This window comes from Euprymna scolopes, chromosome 41 (assembly GCF_053919585.1).
Source record: "Euprymna scolopes isolate OS-2025 chromosome 41, ASM5391958v1, whole genome shotgun sequence".
Taxonomy (NCBI): domain Eukaryota; kingdom Metazoa; phylum Mollusca; class Cephalopoda; order Sepiida; family Sepiolidae; genus Euprymna; species Euprymna scolopes.
This window is the reverse complement of record NC_136522.1, coordinates 45,232,145-45,255,358: the sequence shown is the minus strand read 5'-3', so window position 1 is coordinate 45,255,358 and position 23,214 is coordinate 45,232,145. Positions and strand designations below refer to the sequence as shown.

At 30.6% G+C, this 23,214-nt stretch overlaps 1 protein-coding gene across 1 annotated transcript; it reads left to right on the top strand.

Annotated features, from left to right (window-relative positions):
* Window positions 1–5,723: 5,723 nt before the first annotated feature.
* Window positions 5,724–22,902, top strand: LOC145266495 (zinc finger CCCH domain-containing protein 7A-like). The gene is made up of 9 exons (XM_080122222.1): window positions 5,724–5,908; window positions 10,877–10,983; window positions 11,966–11,996; window positions 13,419–13,499; window positions 15,263–15,358; window positions 15,991–16,050; window positions 16,831–17,247; window positions 18,973–20,313; window positions 22,584–22,902. The coding sequence occupies exons 2-9, from the start codon at window positions 10,912–10,914 to the stop codon at window positions 22,877–22,879; spliced, it is 2,394 nt and encodes a 797-aa protein (XP_079978348.1). The 5' UTR covers window positions 5,724–5,908; window positions 10,877–10,911; the 3' UTR covers window positions 22,880–22,902.
* The last annotated feature ends 312 nt before the right edge of the window (window positions 22,903–23,214 follow it).

Below are 23,214 nucleotides of genomic sequence, written 5' to 3'. Positions count from 1 at the left end.
ATGGCTTTTTAAATAATTTCTTTTTAAATGACGACGTTTTTACTGTTTATGAATATTAAAAGAAAAATAATTACTAAACATTTATTAATAAAAAAATGGGTGCTAGTGCACTTATGATCCGTGCTATATTTTAAATCGTATTTCTAAGCTTAATTAAAGTTTAGGGTTTGTATTACTGTACACAGATTCGAAAAAGTTGTCAAAAAACAAATATATAACAAATAAATGTTATCAAAGGCAAGATAAGTTACTTTTCTACCAAACTGGATATATTTTTTGTGTTTTTATGTAACATTTATTCAGCTCGAAAAACAGTGTTTACCGATGTATTGGAAAATTCAAGATGGCGTCTGATTCTCTCTTTAACACGGTAAGTTTGGTAAAAGGTGTTATAAATAAAAAACTATACAAAATACTATTAAAAACACGCCGAATATATGTCAACCTTTGTCACGGTAACATATATTGAGCGTGTTTTTAACAGTATTTTATCTGGGTTTTTATTTATAACACCTTTTCCCAAACTTACCGTGTTAAACAGAGAATCAGACGCCATCTTGAATTTTCCAATACATACATCGGTAAACACTGCATGTTTTTCGAGCTGAATAAAAATGTTACATTGAATAAAAACACGAAAAATATATCCAGTTTGGTAGAAAAGTAACTTCTCTTGCTTTTGATAACATTTGTTATATATTTGTTTTTTGACAACTTTTTCGAATCTGTGTGTACAGTAATACAAACCCAAAGTTTAATGTTTTTTTTATTCAATTGTAAGGTTAAAGTAGAAACACTCTCCCCATGTTAAGAATGGCTTTTTAAATAATTTCTTTTTAAATGACGACGTTTTTACTGTTTATGAATATTAAAAGAAAAATAATTACTAAACATTTATTAATAAAAAAAATGGGTGCTAGTGCACTTATGATCCGCGCTATATTTTAAATCGTATTTCTAAGCTTAATTAAAGTTTAATGTTTTTTTTTTTTATTCAATTGTAAGGTTAAAGTAGAGAATAGGTATAAAACTCCCTCCCCATGTTAAGAATGGCTTTTTAAATAACGTTATTTCAGCACGGATCATTAAGTGCACTAGTACCACAAAATGGTGATAGAATAATAAATTTACATACGTTTGTTTATTTAATCAATGTTATTTTCGCACCATTCAAAATTTATAAATTATAAAATTAAAATAAACTAAAAAGAAAAGTAACTAAACAATTTTTCGATAATCTTTAACTACAATATTTATTTACAAACAAAATTGGAAAAAAAATTTTATGGGTCGGAATATTTGTTTCATCATTGTTGTAATGAAAAAAGTTTCATTCAACACACAAAACTAAAAACACAGTAATAATAAATGATTTATTTTATTCATTAAATGAAAAAAGTTAAAAATTGAAAAAAAATAGTTGTTTATATGCGCATGTAAAATGTTTGTACAAGTGGGAAATTATTTTAATATTCATTTTAAGAAAATGCTATTAAAAAAGAAAAAAGTCGATAAAAGTGAGACATAAACAGTAAAACGTAGTCATTTAAAAAGAAAATGCTATTAAAAAAATAAAAAGTCGATAAAAGTGAATGAATGGTGCGAAAATAACATTGATTAAACGTAAGTAAATTTATTATTCTATCACCATTTTGTGGTACTAGTGCACTTATTGATCCGTGCTGAAACAACGTTATTATTTTTAAAGCCATTCTTAACATGGGGAGGGTGCAAATTCGCCTAAAAAAGTAGAATCTCATTTTACGGAATTAGCTAACCGGGGTCGATAACTATTGTAGTAATGAAAAAAAAAAGTTTCATTCAACACACAAAACTAAAAACATATTTAAAAAAGAAAAGAAAAAGTTGATAAAAGTGACACAGACAGTAAAACAGTAAAAAAAAGAAAAAAAAAGTCGATAAAAGTGAGATATTAATAAATGTGTAGTAATGTCTTTTATTTCAATATTCATAAACAGTAAAACAAAGTCGATAAAAATTCATGATCGTTTAGTTACTATGGCAACTAAAACATGTCCTTCCTTGACTCCTTTGCGCATGCGTGGGGAGAAGTCATTGTTTTTTTAGGGTGTTCGGCAGGGAACTCTTATCGCGACCAGTACCTGAACATTTTTATTAAGCATCTTGCTCTCGAAACAAAATATTGAATAAAATGGTACTTGTGCAGTTTCGCATAGACATTAAAAAATGAAAAATATTGAATAAAATTTAACACGAACAAACAAAATATTGAATAAAATAATTATTTAAGAACATTTGTTTTAAGCATATTGCTCTCGAATGCATTTAAATAATGATGCGAGGAAATGCGTGCTCCTTCAGTCCTTCTCGCGTCGTCTCCATAACTCTTCCATGAGATGAGTGGAACAAATTCTCATTTGTCGCTACTCTCCTAAGTTTTCTTTTTATGTGGGACCAAAATCCCTCCACAGTTTGTGTGTGGACTGATGATGAGTCTACTGGATTTACGAAATTTTGTTCGTGGAGCACCTTATCGTGACTGGGCATACTTCCGTAGGCCGCCCATCCGTCACTGATGATCCTGGTCCCTGGCAGAATCCAAGATCTTATAATTCGAAATAGTGTGTCCCGATCCCTTCATTCTACCACTGTAAGGTTGCATCGACTACTTCCTCTTTCTACGGCTCCAAAAACCCACACTCCATTTTTTGCTCTCCCTCTATTATATTCCCTCCTGAAGAATAGAGACTCGTCGATCTCAACTTCTTTTGGTACATTTGTCTCTATTTGTATTCCACCCAGTATCATTGGGTTGTCTATGATATCTTTTTCACAGACTTCTCGGATGAAAGACATCCAGTCAACTATTGTGTTCCGATACACCGATTTCATCTTTTATTCTGCGCTGGATCATTTATGTCAGCAACTTACTTATCGGCAAGCGGCTTCTTTCGAAGGAGCCTTTCCTGACAGTGGCTGTGGATTTGCAAGAATCTGGGGGACAATTCCACACATATCCATCAGAAGGTTTTGACCGTTTATGCAGAACCCTACGATTGTTGCAACTTTGGCATACGCTGGTATTCCGTATCAGGCCTAAAGAAGCTGCAGCGTGTAGCTGATCTGTCGGATTTTAACCGACTGAAGAGGGGGGGGAAGGCGTTTCTGCAACTCAACGGCTAAACTTGAACTCGACGTAGAAGGAAAAAACAATGAAACTCTTAACTTGTGGAGAATCCTTCTCGGCTTTTCTCGGCTAACTGGAGTTGCAACGTATTGCCTCGTTGCTTACAACGACAAATTGTAATAGTAACTGTGAAACGTGTAACTTGACTAAACAAAAAAGTCCAAGTAACACATCACCGATAGGGGTGTTTTATAACCCACAAGATGATGCTATGCAAAGTTCAGTCCGACCCACGTAGTGGACAACAAACTACTACTATAAAATCAGTCGACCAAGCAGTAAGCACCTTTTTTTTTTTTTTTTACACCTTTTGCTTGAACGACTGCCTCCCCCCTCCACATAGAGTTCCAGTCAGTAATAATTACCACAGATCAGTTCCAATGACTTCCGTAAACTTTGCAAATGTCCAATTCGTTTCATGTATTTCGGCAATTGTTAACACATGGTTAACAATTTCTATTCTCATATTGAACAGATAAATAAAAAATAATATAAAGATAAATTAATTAAATTAATTAATTTGTAATAACTAGAAAGAACTTAAATTAAAACGTGAAAATTAAAAATAAATTAAATAATTGTGTATTTGTAATAACTTTAAATAACTTTAACGTGCGTATTAAAAAAAAAAAAAAAACGTGCAAAGTTATCGAAACTTTAATGAAAAAGCGACCGCGTGCTTTTAGACGGTGTATTTTATTCAATTTCGTTTGCATAAAATCAAATTAATATAGACGGTGTCATAGTAAATTGTGAACCGCCAAGAGTTATCGAACATTTTCGGGACAGAGTACAACCAAGAACGGGGTTTGTATTACTGTACACATAGATTCGAAAAAGTTATCAAAAAACAAATATATAACAAATAAATGTTATCAAAGGCAAGATAAATTACTTTTCTACCAAACTGGATATATTTTTTGTGTTTTTATTCAATGTAACATATTTGTTCAGCTCGAAAAACATGCAGTGTTTACCGACAATTCAAAATGGCGGCCGACTATCTCTTAAACATGGTAAGTTCGAGAAAAAGTGCTATAAATAATAAACTAGACAAAATATTATTACAAAAACACCGAATATTTGTCACCTTATGTCACGGTAATATATATTGAGCGAATTTCTAACAGTATTTTGTCTAGTTTATTATTTATAACACCTTTTCTCGAACTTACCGTGTTTAAGAGATAGTCGGCCGCCATTTTGAATTTTCCAATACATCGGTAAACACTGCATGTTTTTCGAGCTGAATAAACATGTTACATTGAATAAAAACACGAAAATTTATCCAGTTTGGTAGAAAAGTAACTTATCTTGCCTTTGATAATATTTATTTGTTTATATTTGTTTTCTGACAACTTTTTCGAATCTATGTGTACAGTAATACAACCCCCAAGAACGTATTTATAACGAAGGCCACGGTACAACACTGCCTCCTAGCTTGGATAACGTGCACGACTACGTAAATAATGTTCATAAAATTTGTAGAAAATATGTTCCCGAAATAAAGTCACATTTGTTATTTTAGCGAGGATATTTTCGCACGCAAGTTTTTGAAACAGTTCGTTATATATATTAAAACAAGAGTTCGTAAGAAGAAATATTTTTTTTCTTAAAAAAAAAAAAAAAAAATTTAGGCCGTAGCAATTTGACTGAAAGTTGGCCCTTGCACTTCGTAGGGCTGCCGTTCGCAAATATAACAAGGTGGTATCGTTTTTTTTTTTTTTTTTTTGTTACTAAAAAAAAAAAAAAAAAAAAAAAAAAAAATCGCAAATATTTTACCTTGTTGCAAAAAGAGTTTTCACTGTAACGGTAGCACAGGGGCCAAAATGAGGACTAGAGGACAACGGATGAAGAAACTATAATTTTTTTCCACGTGGTCGCACCGGCGCACCGCATTCGCAGTTTACAATTCTTCAACGTGAAAACTGAAATAAAATAAATGCAAAGAGTAGAGAAGAATACCTAATAACAATGTCCAGTAAATTTGAGAAATGATTTGAATGAAATTCTTCGTTTCCTCATCTCTTTTATGCCTCAAGTTGACCCACACGCACAAGGATGTTTTCTAAAAGCGCGCCATTCTAGAGTCTATGCGTGAAACGGTGTTTACGGTGATTTTTCCCTTACGTAGATTTAGCCCGCGAAAAACTACTCGATCATTTTTTTTATTGTCATTTTTGGAATATCATATTTCTGTTTCGTCACAAGATTTTTCTTTATTTTTGTTTTTTCCTAACATTAAAACTAACCTTGTGTTTAATACTGGCCTTTTGTGAAAGCAATTAAATAGGAACTATAATTTAAAAAATTCATTAAGAGAAATCAAAGCACGACGGAAGGAGTAATTGTGTTCAATTACTCCTCCCCTTGTGCTTCGATTTCTCTTAATGAATTGATAATGGGAAAGTGGCGGGGGGGGGGGGGTAGTTGGCGTCGCAAGCAGGAAAAAGGGTGCTGGCAGGCGTCACAGGCAGCAGCAGCAGCAGCAGCTATAAGGGGTCTTAAAAAAAAAAGAAAAAAAAAAGGGGGAAGGGACAGGTCCTCTATTTATCAATGAACCCCCCCCCCACCACGCTCTAGCAGGCGTGGTCTTCGTTAAGAAGGGCACGCCTTGAGATACACTTTTCCCATAAATTAAACCACATTGACCGCTTTCACACATTCGTTGTAAAACTTCCTTCCGCGAAATAACCAAGATAGACTCGTCTTTTTATTCTTTCGTCTAATTCTTCTCATGTGAGTATATATTTTTAACCCCCCCTTTTTGTTTTATACTGTTTTGTTACCTTTAAGTTCTCGGCATTGCTTGGGGTATTTTAACTCTTCTTTTCCTTTTTGCAATTCTTTTTTAAATATGAATTTTTGAAAACGAAATTTAATTATCTTTTTTTTCATTAGATTATAAATTGAATGAAATTGTTGGAATTAATACTTTGTTAATGAATATTGATTTAATTTTTATTTATAGAATTATTGGATAAAAACACTTTGTCTGGGGTTTGTATTACTGTACACATAGATTCAAATAGCGGAGATGGGTCTAAAAATCGAGCCTTTCAGTTTCTGAAAAGTTAGATCGCATAACTAACATAACCTCCTCTGTGTGTGCGGATTTTCAACCGCCCCCCCCTTCTTCCTGTTATTATTTTTCCGTATTTTTTATTTATCCATTTTTGAACGATTCTCGGGAATCGCTCAAAAATGAACCAGAAATGAGAATGGCGCTATTTTTTTTTACCCCCCCCCCGCATCTCTTTCTCTCTCGCAGACACGCACGTGCGCACACGCAAAACAAAGTTCAAAGAATTTTTGAGCAATTATTATTATAGAATAACTGAAAAAGTGGTAAAAAAACAACTGTATTAAAAAAATATATCAAAATATAATTTTAATGTGTTAATATAATTTTTTTCAATGAGTGATTCATAACTGAAAATAAAATAATAAATGTGATAAAAACACAAAACATAGATTGTTTTTAGAATTACTTTTTTAACGGTAAGGTTGTATAAAAATATAATTTAAAAATCATCAAGCATTTATAGAGGTTTAATAATCTTTTTTTTAGTACAGAAAGATTGTATAAAAATTATCAAAATATAATTTAGAAAAAGAATTTTCTTTGGCTAACAAGCGACATCTTGAAACTAAAATCTACATATTCGCCTCATGTTGACATGCAGAAGTGCCGAAAATTGTTTTATTAAAATTATATTTTCTTACGCAAACTTTTCAATATTAATACAATTATATTTTTATACATTTTTATGCAATAAATGTTTTGGGTTTCAAATATGTTTGTGTTTGGAAAAAAAATCTTGTTTGTGATTTAACCAAGAAATATCCCTCGCCCGAATACTTTTTTTTATACTAAAACACCAAGAGTAGTTCTTCTTCTCGATGAATTTTTTTTCGTAACTATTTTCGACATGATTATTGTTTTTGCTTGAAACGAAATTAAAAAGAAATGTGACCGCCATGTGGAACTTCAACAATTGCTCATAAATAAAAACTGAAACAAAAATGCAGTTGATAATTATTACCAATTGAGCGAAAATTTATTGTTCAACCAAACAAAATATTTTTTCTTATTAATTTTTCAATTTTTGGGCGATTAATGAGGTTCCACGAGGCGGCCTAATGTTAGCCATTTTTTTTTTCTTTAACCACTTTTCATACCACTGAGTATTGTAAAACAAACCGATTTGTGTTTATATTTCTTTGATTTTCACCCCCTTTTTGTTCTGTTGAAAATCTATATGAGAAAGCTATTTATAATGGTAATTTTTATGGAGAATTGGGTTGGAAATTGTTAAACAAACTGTTTTAATAGGTACCCCAAAAGAAAAATTTATATCTGAAAGTGGTAATCTTGACATGTCCCGTCGTTAGAAAAATAGAAGGCCGAATAGTTTTATGTATGAACGGAACTGACTTATTTGAAGCATTTAATTAAGTAGTGTGCTTGTTTTGTATTTCGTTTTACCTATAATCGATTTCCATTTTTATATAAAGGTCTACCCTGCCTTCCATTTTATTTCTGACGATGTGGATATGAATTAAAAAACATTTTTATTTTTTTCAGTTGATTTTTCACAATTTTATATTTGTTCTGGTCAAATTCTTGGCCGTTCTGCATGCTCTATATCTGCTAGAATGTAAGGATTTTTTTTCTTTTACTGTAACAGAACAAATAATAGGTGGAAAAATGCAACAAATAAATGTTACCAAAGACAAAATAAACTTATCCAGATAAAGAAATTTATTTGGTTTTATTAATTTAATTTTTTTTTTAATTTAAAATAAAACTATTGTCCACTCTTAAGTTAGAGCAAAAAAAAAAAAAAAAAAAATTGTTGTCCATAAGGTTTGTAACGAGAAACAGTTAATCGCTAAAAATCGAAAATTAAACAAAATACTGACAAAAGATTACATTTTTGCATGTTTGGTAACATTTATTGTAATACTTTTAATTTTCGATTTTTGAGCGATTATTAGTGGTCCTCGTGTAGGTTATGGAGTGGACATACATATTTTTTTCTAACTTAAGCGTGAACACTAGGTTTGTTTTGAACAAAACCAAAGAAATAAAACGCCTTCAAACAAATATTATAGACAGGGGTAATAGTGACTCGACTTGCCTTTAATTACATTTATTTTTTGCACTTTTGTTTGTTTGTTATTTAAGACACTCTGATTAAATATTAAACTAAGGGAAACTACGATATGAAATTCATTTAGGTACAACAAAGGTCCAATTAAAACCTTAATCTCAACGGTCCAGACTAGCGCTTGGGGGGGGGGGGGTCGTTAGTGTAAGGGAGATAACTAGCATTGACTAAGAAAATAAGACTCAATTTAGGATGTTGCGATAATCAATCGAACAATAAGTATTATGATAAATAAAAATGGAAACTTTTAAAAAGTTGTAAGCAGATTTAATTTTTTTTTATTTTGCCAGAAATGCTAGTTTTATAATCTGATAAAACAATATTTAATTAAAGTAATGACATTTTATTTTTATACTTATTTGTAAGTGATAAAACCAGCTATTAAGAAAATGCATAGATAACATTTTTGTATTTGCAAGACATATTTTCACTTGAGTCACTTCCAAATATTGGAGAATCCATAGCTTAGTACTGGAAATTGAAAACCGTAAAAAATATGTAAAACGGCAGACAACACTAAGCATGTGAAAGGTTAGGTTAGGGTTAAAAATATTAGTCTCTACAAATGATTTCTCAAAAAATTATGGTTCTAGTTTATGATTGTCCAAAAAAGAAAAACTACTCCACTGCCAGAAAAAGTCGACTTTCGTAAAAAAAAATGTACACTTGCCCCCAAATATATTTTAATTGAGTATATAGCAATATGTGATACTAGTTTTTTTTTTTTGTCCTTTAAAAATATGCAAAAATTATAGTCTGTTGATTTAGAATGTGTGCTTTATTAATCCCTAACTGTGCATCAAACGGGTTAATTTGCTGTATTGTATCATAGAAAAAAGTCCTTACAAAATGCCAGCTAGATCTCCAACACATGCCACAGTTTTAACCCCCTGTATGTAACACGCTGTAACTGTAATTTAATTTAATATCTAATTTTTTTACCATTTAAAAAAAACTTCAAATAAACTGTTAATATTTCAAAAAAAAAAAAAAATTACTGCATACAAAAATAATGAAGATGTGAGAGAACATGTGTTTACATTATTGACACTGTAAAACGTTTTGGAAGCTGTAGACGTACCCATGTTTTAAAAATCTAGCAAAAATCAAGTCATATTTTTCCTGAAATTTTCCATATTTATTCATTTGTAAATAAACTTAGATAAAAGTAGGTTTTGTCTAATATATTAGAGGAAATATTATTTTATGTGTTCTACCCCCCCCCCCATATTTCATGTCATGAAAACTAAACAAAAAAATGTAGGTCAATAAAAATTTCAACATTTTTCTTAAAGCTGAAAAGATCAAATAATAAAGATTTCATATATATATATATATATATATATATATATATATATATATAAATCCCGTTATTTTATTCATTTACCTTTAAATTGTAAATAAAATTGGTCATAAAATCAATATTATGTTAAAAAAATAAACACTTTTCTTTATTTTTTTCTAGAATATAATTTGAATAACAAAAAAAAACAACATAATTCTAAAGTAATTCTTTTTTAAAAAGTTTTAAATGATATTTAATTCAAATATTTACATGATATGAAGTTTAAACAAAGATTTTTTTATATAACAAGTTTTCAATAATAAAAAAACTATAATTTATATAATTAAAATTGCAAATGCAAAATCTACGAAAAAAATTTTTTTAATATAAAATGAAAGAGGGTGATTTTTTTTTTTTTTTTTCTCCTTTTTCTAATGCCCATCCATAGAAATTGATCCAGAAAATAGCCGTGTGTAAAACGCTGTCCTTTTACATACGGCTTTGGAGGTGCCTTTAGATCTGCCCGATAGTTTCTGAGAAAACTTTTAGAATAAATATAATATTGTAATAATTAATCCCCAACTGTGCATTAATAAAATTTTATGTGAATTTTAAACTTTCTATTATAACTGTTTAGTGAAAGAGAAATGACACTCATGGAAATGTGGGGTGGGGGTGGGAATAACTAGCATCAATTAAGTAAAAATATAAACATTTTGTAAAGAATTAAGAATATTAAAAGAATTCCTCAAACAGGGAAACAATTCTAGGAAAAAAATAAGGCCTTGTCTCCACAAGAGCTGCATGAAGCTAGTCCCAGAAATTGTTGAGGCAATTTATGAAAGAGGGAAAAATTAAAAACAAAAACAAAGAAAACACTAAAAACTGAAATAAATTAGCGATCCTAATTATTAGGAATTTAAATAACCAAAATGAATACACCTATACCTGAACAATGATTTCCAGAAATGTCCTTTTTGTAAACTGATTTGGCAATTTCAGGGAGTAATATTGTCTTTTGTAGAGATTAGGTCTTTTTTACTTAAAATTGTTTCATTGTTCGATGCATTATAGCGTCTTAAATTATCTCATGCAAAATATGCTTATTTTTGTTTAGTCTAATTATCTCCCTCTAGAAAATCCATAAGCGTCATGTTTTTTTTTTATTTTTCTTTCAAAACAAATTAACATTTTTTTTTTTTTTTTTTTTTTTAAATTGCAAAAAAATCCTTTCCTTTTTTTCTTCAGACTCTTTTTGTAAAGAAGAAATTACATCAGCTATTATGAAGCTTGGTTTAGCGCGAGTATATGGTTCTTCTGATGAAGAAACACCTGAACTCCCAAGACAGCAAAAGGTAAGTAATATATATATATATATTGTGAAAGCTTTTTAACCTTGAAAATTATATTGAAAAATTTTTTTAATAAAAATTTCATTTTAGTTCTTATTTGGAAAATTTATCATTATGCCATTTGATCTGCAATCACAGAACCAACCTGCTTTCTCGAACAAACAATAGTCATAAGTTTTCAAGGATCATCAGTTGTTTACCATGAAATGCTGTTTCAGGGAATATATATACACATTAGTGTCTATAGGTATAAAAAATAATTAATATTTATTTGAAAAAAAATAAAGCCCCTTTTAAGAAATTGAAATTGTACTCTGTTTGGGGAATTAAGAAAAAGCAGTTAACTTTAGAACAAGTGCAACATTTTCACTTCCGGTTGTCAAATGCTTTCGTAACTATATACTTTGTTCGCTGCCTACATTGTATTCATAAACACTTTATTTCCTGGAGGAAAGATACTAGCCTATAGCGTCAAGGATGTTTTTATGACAGTTTAAATTTCCTGACTTGCAGTAAAGTGTCCAATTTATTCCAAACTCCCTGTACAAACTGCATTCTCACAGAAGAGATGTTATTAGTTTTACTCTATTCTTTTTATGTTCATGAAATGTTCTAGGCTGAGCTTCAATCTTAACAGCAAAAACTTTTTTTCATCCACCACTGCAAAGAATTTTCCCTTTTACTTGTGCCTAACATCAAATTGAATTTTCATGAACAGAATTTTCTTCCCAAGAGTTTTCATCTATGGAGCACATTGCTGCAGGGTTGCTTCCCTCCTTGCTAACACATGTTCAAATCCAATGTCAATAGATACTTGCTATAACTCGTCCTCATAAGCCATCAAATTTTAATTCATTATTGCCAAACTTATGTTCATGATTTAACTCATTTGACCATCGTATTAGCTTTTATCCATGAGTGGCTTCCAGCCTTGATAAGTGATGACTCATTAATAAATACAACACATTTTTCACTCTCTTTGTAGGTTTCCACTGAAACGTCAGAGCAATCAAACGGTAAATATATTTTCTGGAATGTTCATTCTTTTCCCAGTATTCCACTGAAAAGAATCCAATTGGATTTTAACCCAACATAGCCAATTCCATATTCCAAGTTATTTACATATTTTTCATGTTTTTTATTACCTATTAGTGTTGCCCGGGAATATTTATAATTTAATTTTTTGTATTGTCTGTAAAAATTAAAGTTTATTGTTAATTTAAAATCTTTCTGCTATCTTATGAAATAGTGAAAGTGCAGTCATATATTTGTCTGTCTCTCTCTCTCTGATTTTTTTTTTTTTTTTTTTTTTTTTTACTCTTTCTTACTTTCTTTGAATTTATTTTAGTTCTCCTCCCACTCTCTCAATCTTTGATCTTTTTATAATAAACCAATTGTACCTACCCGATGTTGCCCGGGATATAGTGAAATCATCTTAGTTTTTAAATTTTGTTTGTACTTTTAAACTTATACAAGAAATAGAATTTTAATTGACAAGTTTTTTGTTTGTTTTAGGGGTGGTATAATTATATTTTTAAATTGTAGCCAATAACATGGTACAATGAGAAAATATGAAAATTAGTTGGACAGAATCAGTTTGATATGTCAACTTAAATGCTACTTAGGTCCAACTTTCAAAAGTTATTTCTCTTGAGTTTTGTTTCTGGGGGGTATATATTATTTTCGCATGTATTTTTAATTAAATTGCAGTGAAGTGTGTTATTATAGTGTAAATAACTGGTAAAACAATAAAACATGAAAATTAGCTCAACAGAATATCTGTTTGATATGTCAGCTTAAATGCTACTTAAGTCCAACATTTAAAATCTTGCAAAATAACTGCATATGATTACACTAAATGTGAAATTCATCAGCATTTGTTTCCATTAGTCTATATACTTTAACACAAACTGCATGCGAAAATATTTAGTTCTGAGATTGAGTTATATTTTTTAAAAATCGATTTTAATTGGTCTCATTAGCCATAATTTATAATTAAATGAAAATATCCATCTCCCTTTGTTAGTGGTCTATGTATTTCTCTCTCACCAGTTACTTTGCATTTTACGCTTGTTCAACCATTTTTGCATGACTCAATGAGCATTTTGAGAAAGAGTGACGTATAAACATTATGCACCACAAACACATATGTAAATTAGATGTCATTAAAGAGGCACTCCAGATTGGGACAAAAATAAAAATTGCCACAGTCTAGAATGATTTCTTAATCATTGACAGGACTAAAGATAAAGTATAGTATCAAAACAGGTACTACACTTTAACATTAATTTTATTTGAAGTGTAAGAAAAACTGATTGCAAAGTTAGCAAATATTCAGACACCAGTTTTTATTTAATTATTCAAAGCAGACAACTTTTCTTTAATTTCAAATGCTTGCAATTGATTAATTTTTTGCTTTTCATTTCTTAAAAACTTAGATTCATCGGACCCTGATTCCAGCAAAACCGTGGCAGTGCCTAACAAGGCAGAGAAAAAACTAAAGAAATCCAAATCCTCAGGTACGTTTTACAATTACATAATTTTTAAATTCCTTTCTTTTAAACAAAACAAGGTCTTGTGTAGATTGGTGATCTTTTCAATTATGACCAATTCAAACAATGTAATTAAAAAAAAAAAAGGCAAAAATTTAATTTATTTAAAAAGAAAAATAAATATTTTTATCTTTGAGGAGGGAAGAAAACAATATTTTATTTCTAGTCTTTAAGCTAAACAACAATTTTTGAAAATAATTTTTTCATTTAGTGAAAAATATAATCTTTTTGAAAAAGAAAAAATATTTTTATAAAACATGTTTTTTTTTTATTTTGGGTGGGCTAGAAAGCAAAATTGATTTTATTTTTTAAAATAAATTTCAACTTTTAAGGGTGGGGGCAAAATAAATAAAAATAATTGATAAACTTGAAGTTTAGGTGAGAGATGAGATTTTTTTTAAAATATGCAGTAGCTCAAAAATAGTATTTCTGCTGAATTTATTGGTTATAGTATTATGAAATAAAACATTAGAAATAATAAAACATTATGAAATAATTATAGTATTATGAAATAATTATAGTATTATGAAGTAATAATACATTATAAAATGGAAAAATCGGTTTGTAAAGTTTTTAGTAGCTTTTTATAAAAATGATTTACATTAAAATATGTTTATAAAAATATTTATTTCAAAATATAATTGCTTTCACAACACAAAGAAAAACAAAAAACAAAACCATGAGAACATTCTAAAGTCTTAAATAAAGTACAGTGTATATATATATATATATATATTTCTTACATAATAATTGTACTTTATTTCCCAAATAAACCCAGATTCTATTTTTTTGGAGGGCGATTACATGTAAGTAGTGTAAGTAACATTCTCCAAATAACATTCTCCAGAGCTTTATTATTTATTAACAAATAAAATAATTTGAGGACAGTGGAGGGGGGGGGGGTCCTCTTAAATATTGACACACATAAAAATCACTCCCTTCTGATAGCAGGCATAAAACAAAAACTTTCTGAAAGAATCAATAATTGACACATATGCAAATGAAAAGTCAATAAGGCCACCTCCAATCACAAGTAAACAAATAACAAGTAAGCCATTTAACGTTTTCAAATTTATTTCAATATTTTTTCGTTATAGAAGCAACCAGAAAACTTATCCATTGGTTGGATTGTTGGGGGGAGGGGTCAATTTCTTTTAAATAAAAAAAAAAAAAAAAATTGTGCATTAAATAGAAATGTAACACAATTTTTAAAAATATTACACATCCAATGTTGAATATTTTTATTTGATGGCGCAGGGAAATTCTTTTAGGAGATTGTTAATTAATGCCAGTGTTGTTGCATATCTAATCGTATTAATCCACCAAACTGCATATTATTACACAAGTCTCTCAACAAACATGGATTTGAAACTCCTAATGACAAATAATTTCTAGCCTTTGGCTTAGCAATAAATGCAAACCTTAAAAAACACCAAACAGATTTTTGGATTGATGAAAGTTATTGGTTATATTTTTAATTTTCCATTTTTCACCTGTAAAACATAACATTGAATCTTCAAACTAAGTAAAGAAGCGTCTGTCATGTTTTCTTCTCACAAGACTCCAAGACAATCTTGAGAAAAATTATGTATAATGAAAAATCTTTTTAAGATTATTACATGTTGCAAGAAACATTTCAAGTTAAAACTTGTTTAATATTACGCATGAAATCTGAAGAATAATATGTGACTGAGTTAGCATAATTGAGGTTTTTATATTTTATTTGTTAGAAACCGACACGGATTCATCGGACTTGAGTGATTCTGATGAGATCTCAACAGTGCCAAACAAGACAGTGGAAAAACTAATTGAAATCAAATCCTCAGGTATGTTTATAATTCCACCATTTTTAAATTGTTTACTTTTATGAAAAAATAAGATTTAAATTATGACAAATTCCAAAAATAATGTAATTTTTTTTTTTAGGGTGTGGAGGAAAGAAACTAAATATATTTCTTTATATTGGGGAAAATGGTAAAGGAGAAAAGGAAAGCATTTTTTATTTTTGTTTAAATTATATATAATTTTATTCAAACAATATGGCGAAAACGATCTCTTTAAAAAAATGTGATAGTTTTTTAATGTTATAAAGAAATCAAAGAAAATAGTTGTGACACGATGGCTCATGTTTACATCTAGTATTTGATTTACCTCCTTGTCACATTAAACACAATGTCAGATGTGGGCGTGAAAAGCCAGCATACTGAAATTAATGCCTAAAACAAAAAATGCCTGAGCTCCAGTGGTATTCCTAGCAGGGGGTGCATTAGATAAACTAACCCCGTTCTCTGTTAGAAAAGTTACTAACCTGCATGTGCATTGACACATGGAACAACAACAACCCTCATGAGTGGAAGTTCTGTTCCCAATTAGGGAGAGAGTATTTGATTTTTATTTTAAAAGCTATGTTGCTTTATTTTTTGAAAATCTTTCCAATGAATTTTATAATTCTTTCCAGAAATTGCCAGAGATTCAAATGCTTCCAAACAGAAAAAGAAACCAAACAAGAAATCTGCAGGTATGTTGTCATAGATGACATTTAAAGAATCAAGTGTAAATCTCTCCAAAAATCTGGCGTATATAACTTGGTAATGATATGCTTTTCAAGTTCAGTATAGATGTATGTTGTTTAGATGTGCTTAATAAGTGAGGTTTAACTCCAGGTTCATCTGTTACTTTTTGGTTGAGATCAATTATGAAAGACTGATTGCTGCCAAAATGACTTTCCTTATTTGTCTGTAATTTCTTTTTTTTCTTTGTCTTGCTATTTCTTCTCTAATCCTTTGTGTTGTTTTGGCTCACCTTTTCCCTTTTGTGACAGTTTTGAAAAACTAAATTTTGTCTTCAAATGATTTATGAAGGGAGTAAAGGACTAATTATACAGATTTAAAATTGTTTCAGAATTTTTGAGATCTGAATTAATAATGAATATTCAGATTACTGTTCTCATCTTGAATCGTATGTTCACATTGGATGGTAACTCCCAACCTTCAGAGTTCGACAAGATGAAGAAGGTTGAAAGTTACATTGGCCAAAACATTGTGAGAATAACAGCCAAAATGACATTAATTTGATTAATCCAAAATGTTCAAATTTTAAATGTAACGTTACATATCAGAAGCACCATATCGAATTTTTTTCTTTTTGTACTGTCTCCCCTTAAGAGAGACACTCCCCCTTCACAGATAAGACTACCCCCCCCCTCTCCCCAGGTTGGAAAATAATCTCGATTTTGTTTTTATCATATGTTACTTGCATCCCACTTCATGTTTTAAAAATTTGTTTTTATTTTTCACAGTTAAAAATAAATCTCAGGCAAAGATTAACTCCAACGACCTCAAACTTGCGAAAGAGTTGAGCTGCATAAGTTTTCCACTCGATGCGGATTATGATTTCCATCTCGTATGCACTCGGTGCCTCGTTAAAGAGAAAGAAGGTGTCAATGCTTTCTGTCTCAAAAAGACGTGCCCAACCTGTGCACGGGATAAGCTTGCGATTAAAAAGAAATCTAAAAACAGCTGGTTATCGGTTCGCAATCGCCCACTATTTTGCAGCATCTATGAAATGTGCCCAGACTTTAAACGCTGTGTCCCCTGTAAACAAAAACCATGTACTTTTGCTCACGGGGAAGGAGAACATCGGCTATGGACATACGAACTCGAAAAAAAATTCAAATTGGATACGTTCATAAAAGTACTGCGGAAAAATAATGTTGGTAAGTAAATGTGCTTTTCTACTTCCATAGGGTCCATGAATTCTACTTGTTTTAAAACGTGGCATAAATCTATTATATAAAGGACGAATGTCTGTCTAAAAGCCAAAAAATAATTACAAGTAAAACTAGAATTTATTGAATTATCGAATTTTATCATGTTTTAATGTGAAAGTGTTGTGCAGCTAATTCAGTATGACAAACAAGAGAGATAACTCTCGACTTCAATTTACTTAATGGTCTGCCATTGTTAATGCATTTCACAATTGTGGCTAATGTTTCCTTTAAAATACATCTACCATATCTTTTAATGGATCATTTTTGTAATTTTTGAAATGTAATAAAGTTATAACCAAAGATTTATACTGTATTTGTCAAAATAGCTTAATTGACTGTCAACAATCATAAACCCAGACCATATTGGTACATAATGTTTCTTTACCATAAACTTACCATATGCACAGTCATTAAAGAAAAAGTATCTTTGTTAAAAATGTCAATTTAAAAAATTTTTAACTCTGAACCTCAAAAACATGTTGAGTAATTCACATCTATAATTTATATTTTATGTCTTTTCCTCCATAAATCGAATAAGAACTATTTTCTTATTAGATATTAAAAGGGTGTATTTTTTTTTCTCCTTATATCCTGGAAATCTTAACATAAATTTCCCAAGTAGGCATAAAAATCCAATTCATGGATCCCAAAATAAATCACTAAATAAAATAGCAATCGGTATAACCATAGATGGTATAACAAATACAAGTTTTGCAATTTTTTGTTTGGGCTAGTGCTTTCATCTCAGATGTTGTTCTTGCAATATTTCAGCCAATGTAACTTCCAACCATCAGGTTTAATAGCATCATTATATATAAATAAACTTTATTTTGACACAATTAAAAAAAAATAATAAATAAGAACAAATTGATAAAAGCAACAAATATGCATAACATTCAATTACACAATATTTTTGCTTCTACCAAAATTGCACACTAAAACAATGAAAAAAAAAAAACCCCTGAAGACTATCATCCGGAAACTTGCTTGCCGAGTTGAGACAACGATTAAGAAAATAGCGAAAAGAGGAAATTTTGTCATTTAGAATCGGACGAGTATTTATAATACTTTTTTTTCCATTACTATGGTTCAATATAAACTATGAAAGTCTCACCTGAAATGTAGGATATTTTGTTGGACTTTAAATGTTTTTCTTTTATGGTTTTTTAATGATAGATTATCCTCAGCTGACTTAGAGAGGTACATATCTTATATGCAGGTGTTACTTCTCTTACTGTCCTAGATGTGTGTGTGTATTTATGTATATCCATTAATTAGTAAACTATAAACATAATGTTTAAGACCCCTAAAATTCATGGTAGAAATGTCTGCTAATGTGTTCAGTCATAACCAGTTCCAAGTTATCTAGAGGTGGAAGGTTCGATTCTCAATGCACGTGATACTAAGAATACAATTACAAATTAAGATTTCTACTTGGTCATGGCTGATGGAATGAGAATAAGTTACCCCTGTGGATTAACTAAAAAGTTGCCTTCAAAATTGCATACAGATTTACAAGTTCAATAAACGATTCCAGAGTTTGACAAGACATACCTTAAGTCGGGTTACATTGTCTAAAACAAGAATAACATTTAAGATGAAAACTGTTGCTTGAATACAAATAATATAAATGAAAATATCTAATTTATTTTTTCTTGGTTTTAATTTCAGTGACAAGTCAGGAGTTACTGGAGGTGAAGTCGAAAACAACATACATTCCTGGTCTGACAAATTCAACCACTTTGAAATGTCTTCCAGACAGATGTGTTGAAAACTCAGCTTCGAGCAGCACCCATCTGACCGATAGAGCAATTGATGTAATTGGACGCAAACCTATCGTGCAAGCATCTCTTGACTCTGCAGCTATAACTAAGTTGGATGATTTACCACGCCTTCCCGACTTGGTTATGGAAGCCATGAAAAGTGAATCCTCCAAACTTGAACTCTGCAACAGTAATTCTGCTACTTTACAAGAATGTGCATCATTGGATCTATCCCTAAAACCCGTCTCTGTTGAATATTGGCCGATAACAAATGAAAACCCACTTCAGAAGACCCATGATTTTCGGATGTTTTGTGCCGAATGTTTTCCTCACACTTTCATGACAACCTCACCCCATGAAAACTGCTTAAAAAACATTTTAGCTTTTGCCGAAAAGGGGACTTCTCATTGGTTGGAAGTCAGAGAACGAAAAAAGTTAGCTACTTTTAATAGGTACTACACTCTCTGTAGATCTCTAACAGAAAAGCGCAGCCTGTGCACATCTGGCCAGAAACATTGTTCGTTTGCTCACAATACCATTGAGCTTCTTTTATGGAATGCTGACAAGGAAGAAAAATTTGATTTAACAAAATTTTTTTATTCTGAGTTTAGTGAGAAACATCGTTTACTTAATTTCACCGCAAAATATGGGACATCCTTTTCATTCATCTGTGGTGCTTGCTTTGAATCTTCACGGCTGATCGTACACCAAGATAAAAGTGGAGTCGTCTGTGAAGGTTTAGAGGCCCACTGCTGGAGTTCCCACAAGACTCTTTTTTATGCTGCAGAGAAAACAATAATTAATAAAGTCCATAGGCTGTGTCTTTATAGAAAATGCTTCGATAAAAATTGTAAGCGAACGTGTTCTCTGGCACACAGCACTGTCGAAAGAGAAGTGTGGATTCTGTTGACTGTGGCAAACATCACAGAAGAAAAGTTCGTTGAGGAAATGAAATATTACTCGCGTTGCTTTGTGGGGAAAAAAGGGAGATGTCCGTATGAACTTTTGCCATTATGCGAAAGATGTTTCGTAAAGTATCCAAACATACCGGACAAAGAATGCAATTACTGGAGGAAGAGTTACTCCAAGATATATATAACGATCCCAGGGTTAAAACGGGTTCGTAGTTTACCATCTACGAACCCCCAAAAATTTCAAATTGATCACGAATGCAAATCTGAAAACAATTGTATTTCTGCACATTCTCAAGAGGAGTACGATGTGTGGAAATGGATGCTCATTAATAAGAGTAAGTATTTGTTTTGAGGCAATTTTAGTTTGTCAGTGCAAATGTGACCCAAGGCTGATAATTGAATGATTGTATTGCAAAAAAAAATTTGTAATAAAAATGAAAAATGTTAAATTCTAATATTATACGAATCCCATGAATCATATTGTTTGTTCAATTTTTAGGTGAGGGCTAAATATTTTGTACTGGCAAACTAAAAAGGAGCCTTTGCTTTTTGTCTTTTTTGTGCCCAATTCTACTATCAGACCATGTAATTAAAATGTCCACATTATAAATGCGTGACTTTTACACAGTACAGCTTGTTCAATTTTTAGGTGAGGGCTAAGAATTTGTAAACTAAAGGAACGCTTTAGTTTTTGTCTCTTATCCCATACATATAGCACTTTTTGATTAGAAGGACGAATTATATTTGTTCAACAAAAAAAAAACTTACACTAAAAATCTGAGGAAGTCTACAAATATGTTGTATTAATATAATTAATCCGGGTGAACACCAGTTTTACAGAGATTTTGCTTCTTGTCCAAAATTCCTTCTATATTTAAAACAAAAAAAGTCTGATGTACATACTCCTCCTGACTGAACGAAAACATATTCCAAAAATCACATAAATTGATCAAGTATATTTATTTTTAAATAAGAAAATCAAATTTTATGAGTATTTGAGACGTGACTTTCTTGCTTGCCACTTTGAAAAAATGTCAAGAAACAAAAGGAGATAACTCAACAATAATTCATACTAATTTATGTTGTAATGCTTACGAATTTACATTAATTACCTAGAGAGGTTTTTCTTTATAAAAATAAAACTACCTGATTGATTTGTATTTTGGAATATATTTTCATTTTATCACAGGTACATACATATAGATTTTTCTTATCTTTTTAATATCAATAATATTCTAAACAAAAACTGCAATCTTTGTGCAAGGTGTTTGATCAAATGCATGGTCAAGCAACATCCAGAAATGCAACAGAGCATGCAGCAAAAAATTGCTTCAAAAATCTCGCATATCTATAGAATTGAAAGATGGTCTCATTCCAACATTTAAAGCAACTTTATTATCTTTGTTAAAATTTATGAAAAAGAGAAATGAGAAAAAACTGTTGATAAAAAAATAATTCCATGATTATGGATGAAGACAAAAATGGTTAGGAAGTCCTGTTTGAAGAGAAAAGACTTCATGTATGTGTACTGTACACAGGTGTTGATGTCAGTGGTAGCTTTGATAAGATTGTTTCTTTATTAAAAGTCGAACCCAGGGCTAAAGATTAAAATTTGTAAACCGCAAACTGTCTCTGCTTCAGTAGTCATCTGTAGTTACTGCTGTTAGTGAAAGGGAGTGTCAATTCAATTATTGTGTTAACACATCATCTTAACTAGAATGCATTTAAGTTTCTTAAAAAAAGAAAGTCATTTTAACAAAATACTTTGTAGAATTTCACATTTCTAGCTTTATTTTCTGTTCCTCATGTATTAATGTAACAGAATTAAGTCAACTCCAGGAAATGCTGGTCAAGAAAAACTATCTAAATGATGCAACAATATAGAATTCCTGCTTTGAAAAATAAGTCTGACTGGTTAAGCTGAGTAGAAGTATTGAAAGGTAACGTGAAAGCCTTACACTAAGGATATACCAGTTCCTACAATGAATACTTGTTCATTAAGGTGACTTGAATACAGTAACCAATATTACGAAGCTACTTCAAACAAATACACCCCTTTTGTTGTAGGACACTAAATGAATAAATTGTTATAGGACACTAAATGAATAGATAAAAGTTGAGCCGATTTCTTGCACAAACATTAAAGTCAAAATGACTATTTACAATTAATTCAACTTTGCACTATGGACTTTAGACTTCTTTTGGATATGCGAATCACAAGTTAACTAATTTACATGTTGGTTTTGAAAAATTTAATATTAATAATTACTCGTTATTTCTTAATTCGGTGATCGTTTTATTCCATGGACCAATTTGTTATAATGTTCCTTCTTTAGAGGGTCCAGCTTGATTTTCATAAATTACAATCTAATTACTTTTTCTTTCAGTACGATCACATTAATATTTATGAATTAATGATGTTTTGTTTCATGTTTACAAAGTTATAAAATGTTTATTTTAAATTAATATTCACATACAATTTACAGCTCATCAGTACAGATATACGAAACCGAGACCCGAGTAACTGGAGTCTATTGGTTTTATTATTGTGAAAGCTTGCTAGTATATAAGATGTATAACTTGATCATGTTATGCTTTATTTCAGTCAAAAACCTGGAGAAAATACATTCATGTCAAGCATCCAATGAACAAGAGTTGCCCCCCCTCCTTGCTGCTGAAAAAATGTCGGAGTCCTCCTATACATGCGCCTATTGTGGTGTTTGGTACGCTAGCAAAATACAATATAACGAACACTGCACTACAAACCATCACCACTATAGGCGTGTGACGAACGATCAAGAACAACAGTGGAATTGTCGGCAACCACCTTTGTTAGAAATCTGTAAAAAACACCTTTTATATTGGGAAAAAGAAATCCAAATTGAATTATGTGAAGCGTAAGTTGTAAATTTGTTGGATGTTCACTCGTTTTTTGTTTATATTAGTTTTTTATATTTTATAAATTAGCTTCTTAGAGGTTGAGTTATTCTTGGTTTAATATCTTGGCAAAACAATACAAGTCAACCATGGACAATTAGTCACTCACAGACGAACACAGCCCGAGACACAAAACTTTCTTTGAATTCTAATTAAAAAAAAAAAAGCTCGCTTTATTCTTCTAGATCTTTCAATATGTCTGAACTCTCATAACTTTAAAGTGTGGAAGTCATTGTGAAAGGTTGAATTGCTGAGTTCCACTTCCAAGCAAAATGACTGCCTCCATCAGTTCTTGTATA

Excerpts from the sequence above, each read along its gene's own strand:
- LOC145266495 (XM_080122222.1), top strand. The coding sequence starts at position 10,912 with ATGAAGCTTGGTTTAGCGCGAGTATATGGTTCTTCTGATGAAGAAACA. Across the intron at positions 11,997-13,418 it reads AACGTCAGAGCAATCAAACG|ATTCATCGGACCCTGATTCC; the intron begins GTAAATATATTT and ends TTAAAAACTTAG. Across the intron at positions 13,500-15,262 it reads AAAGAAATCCAAATCCTCAG|AAACCGACACGGATTCATCG; the intron begins GTACGTTTTACA and ends TTTATTTGTTAG.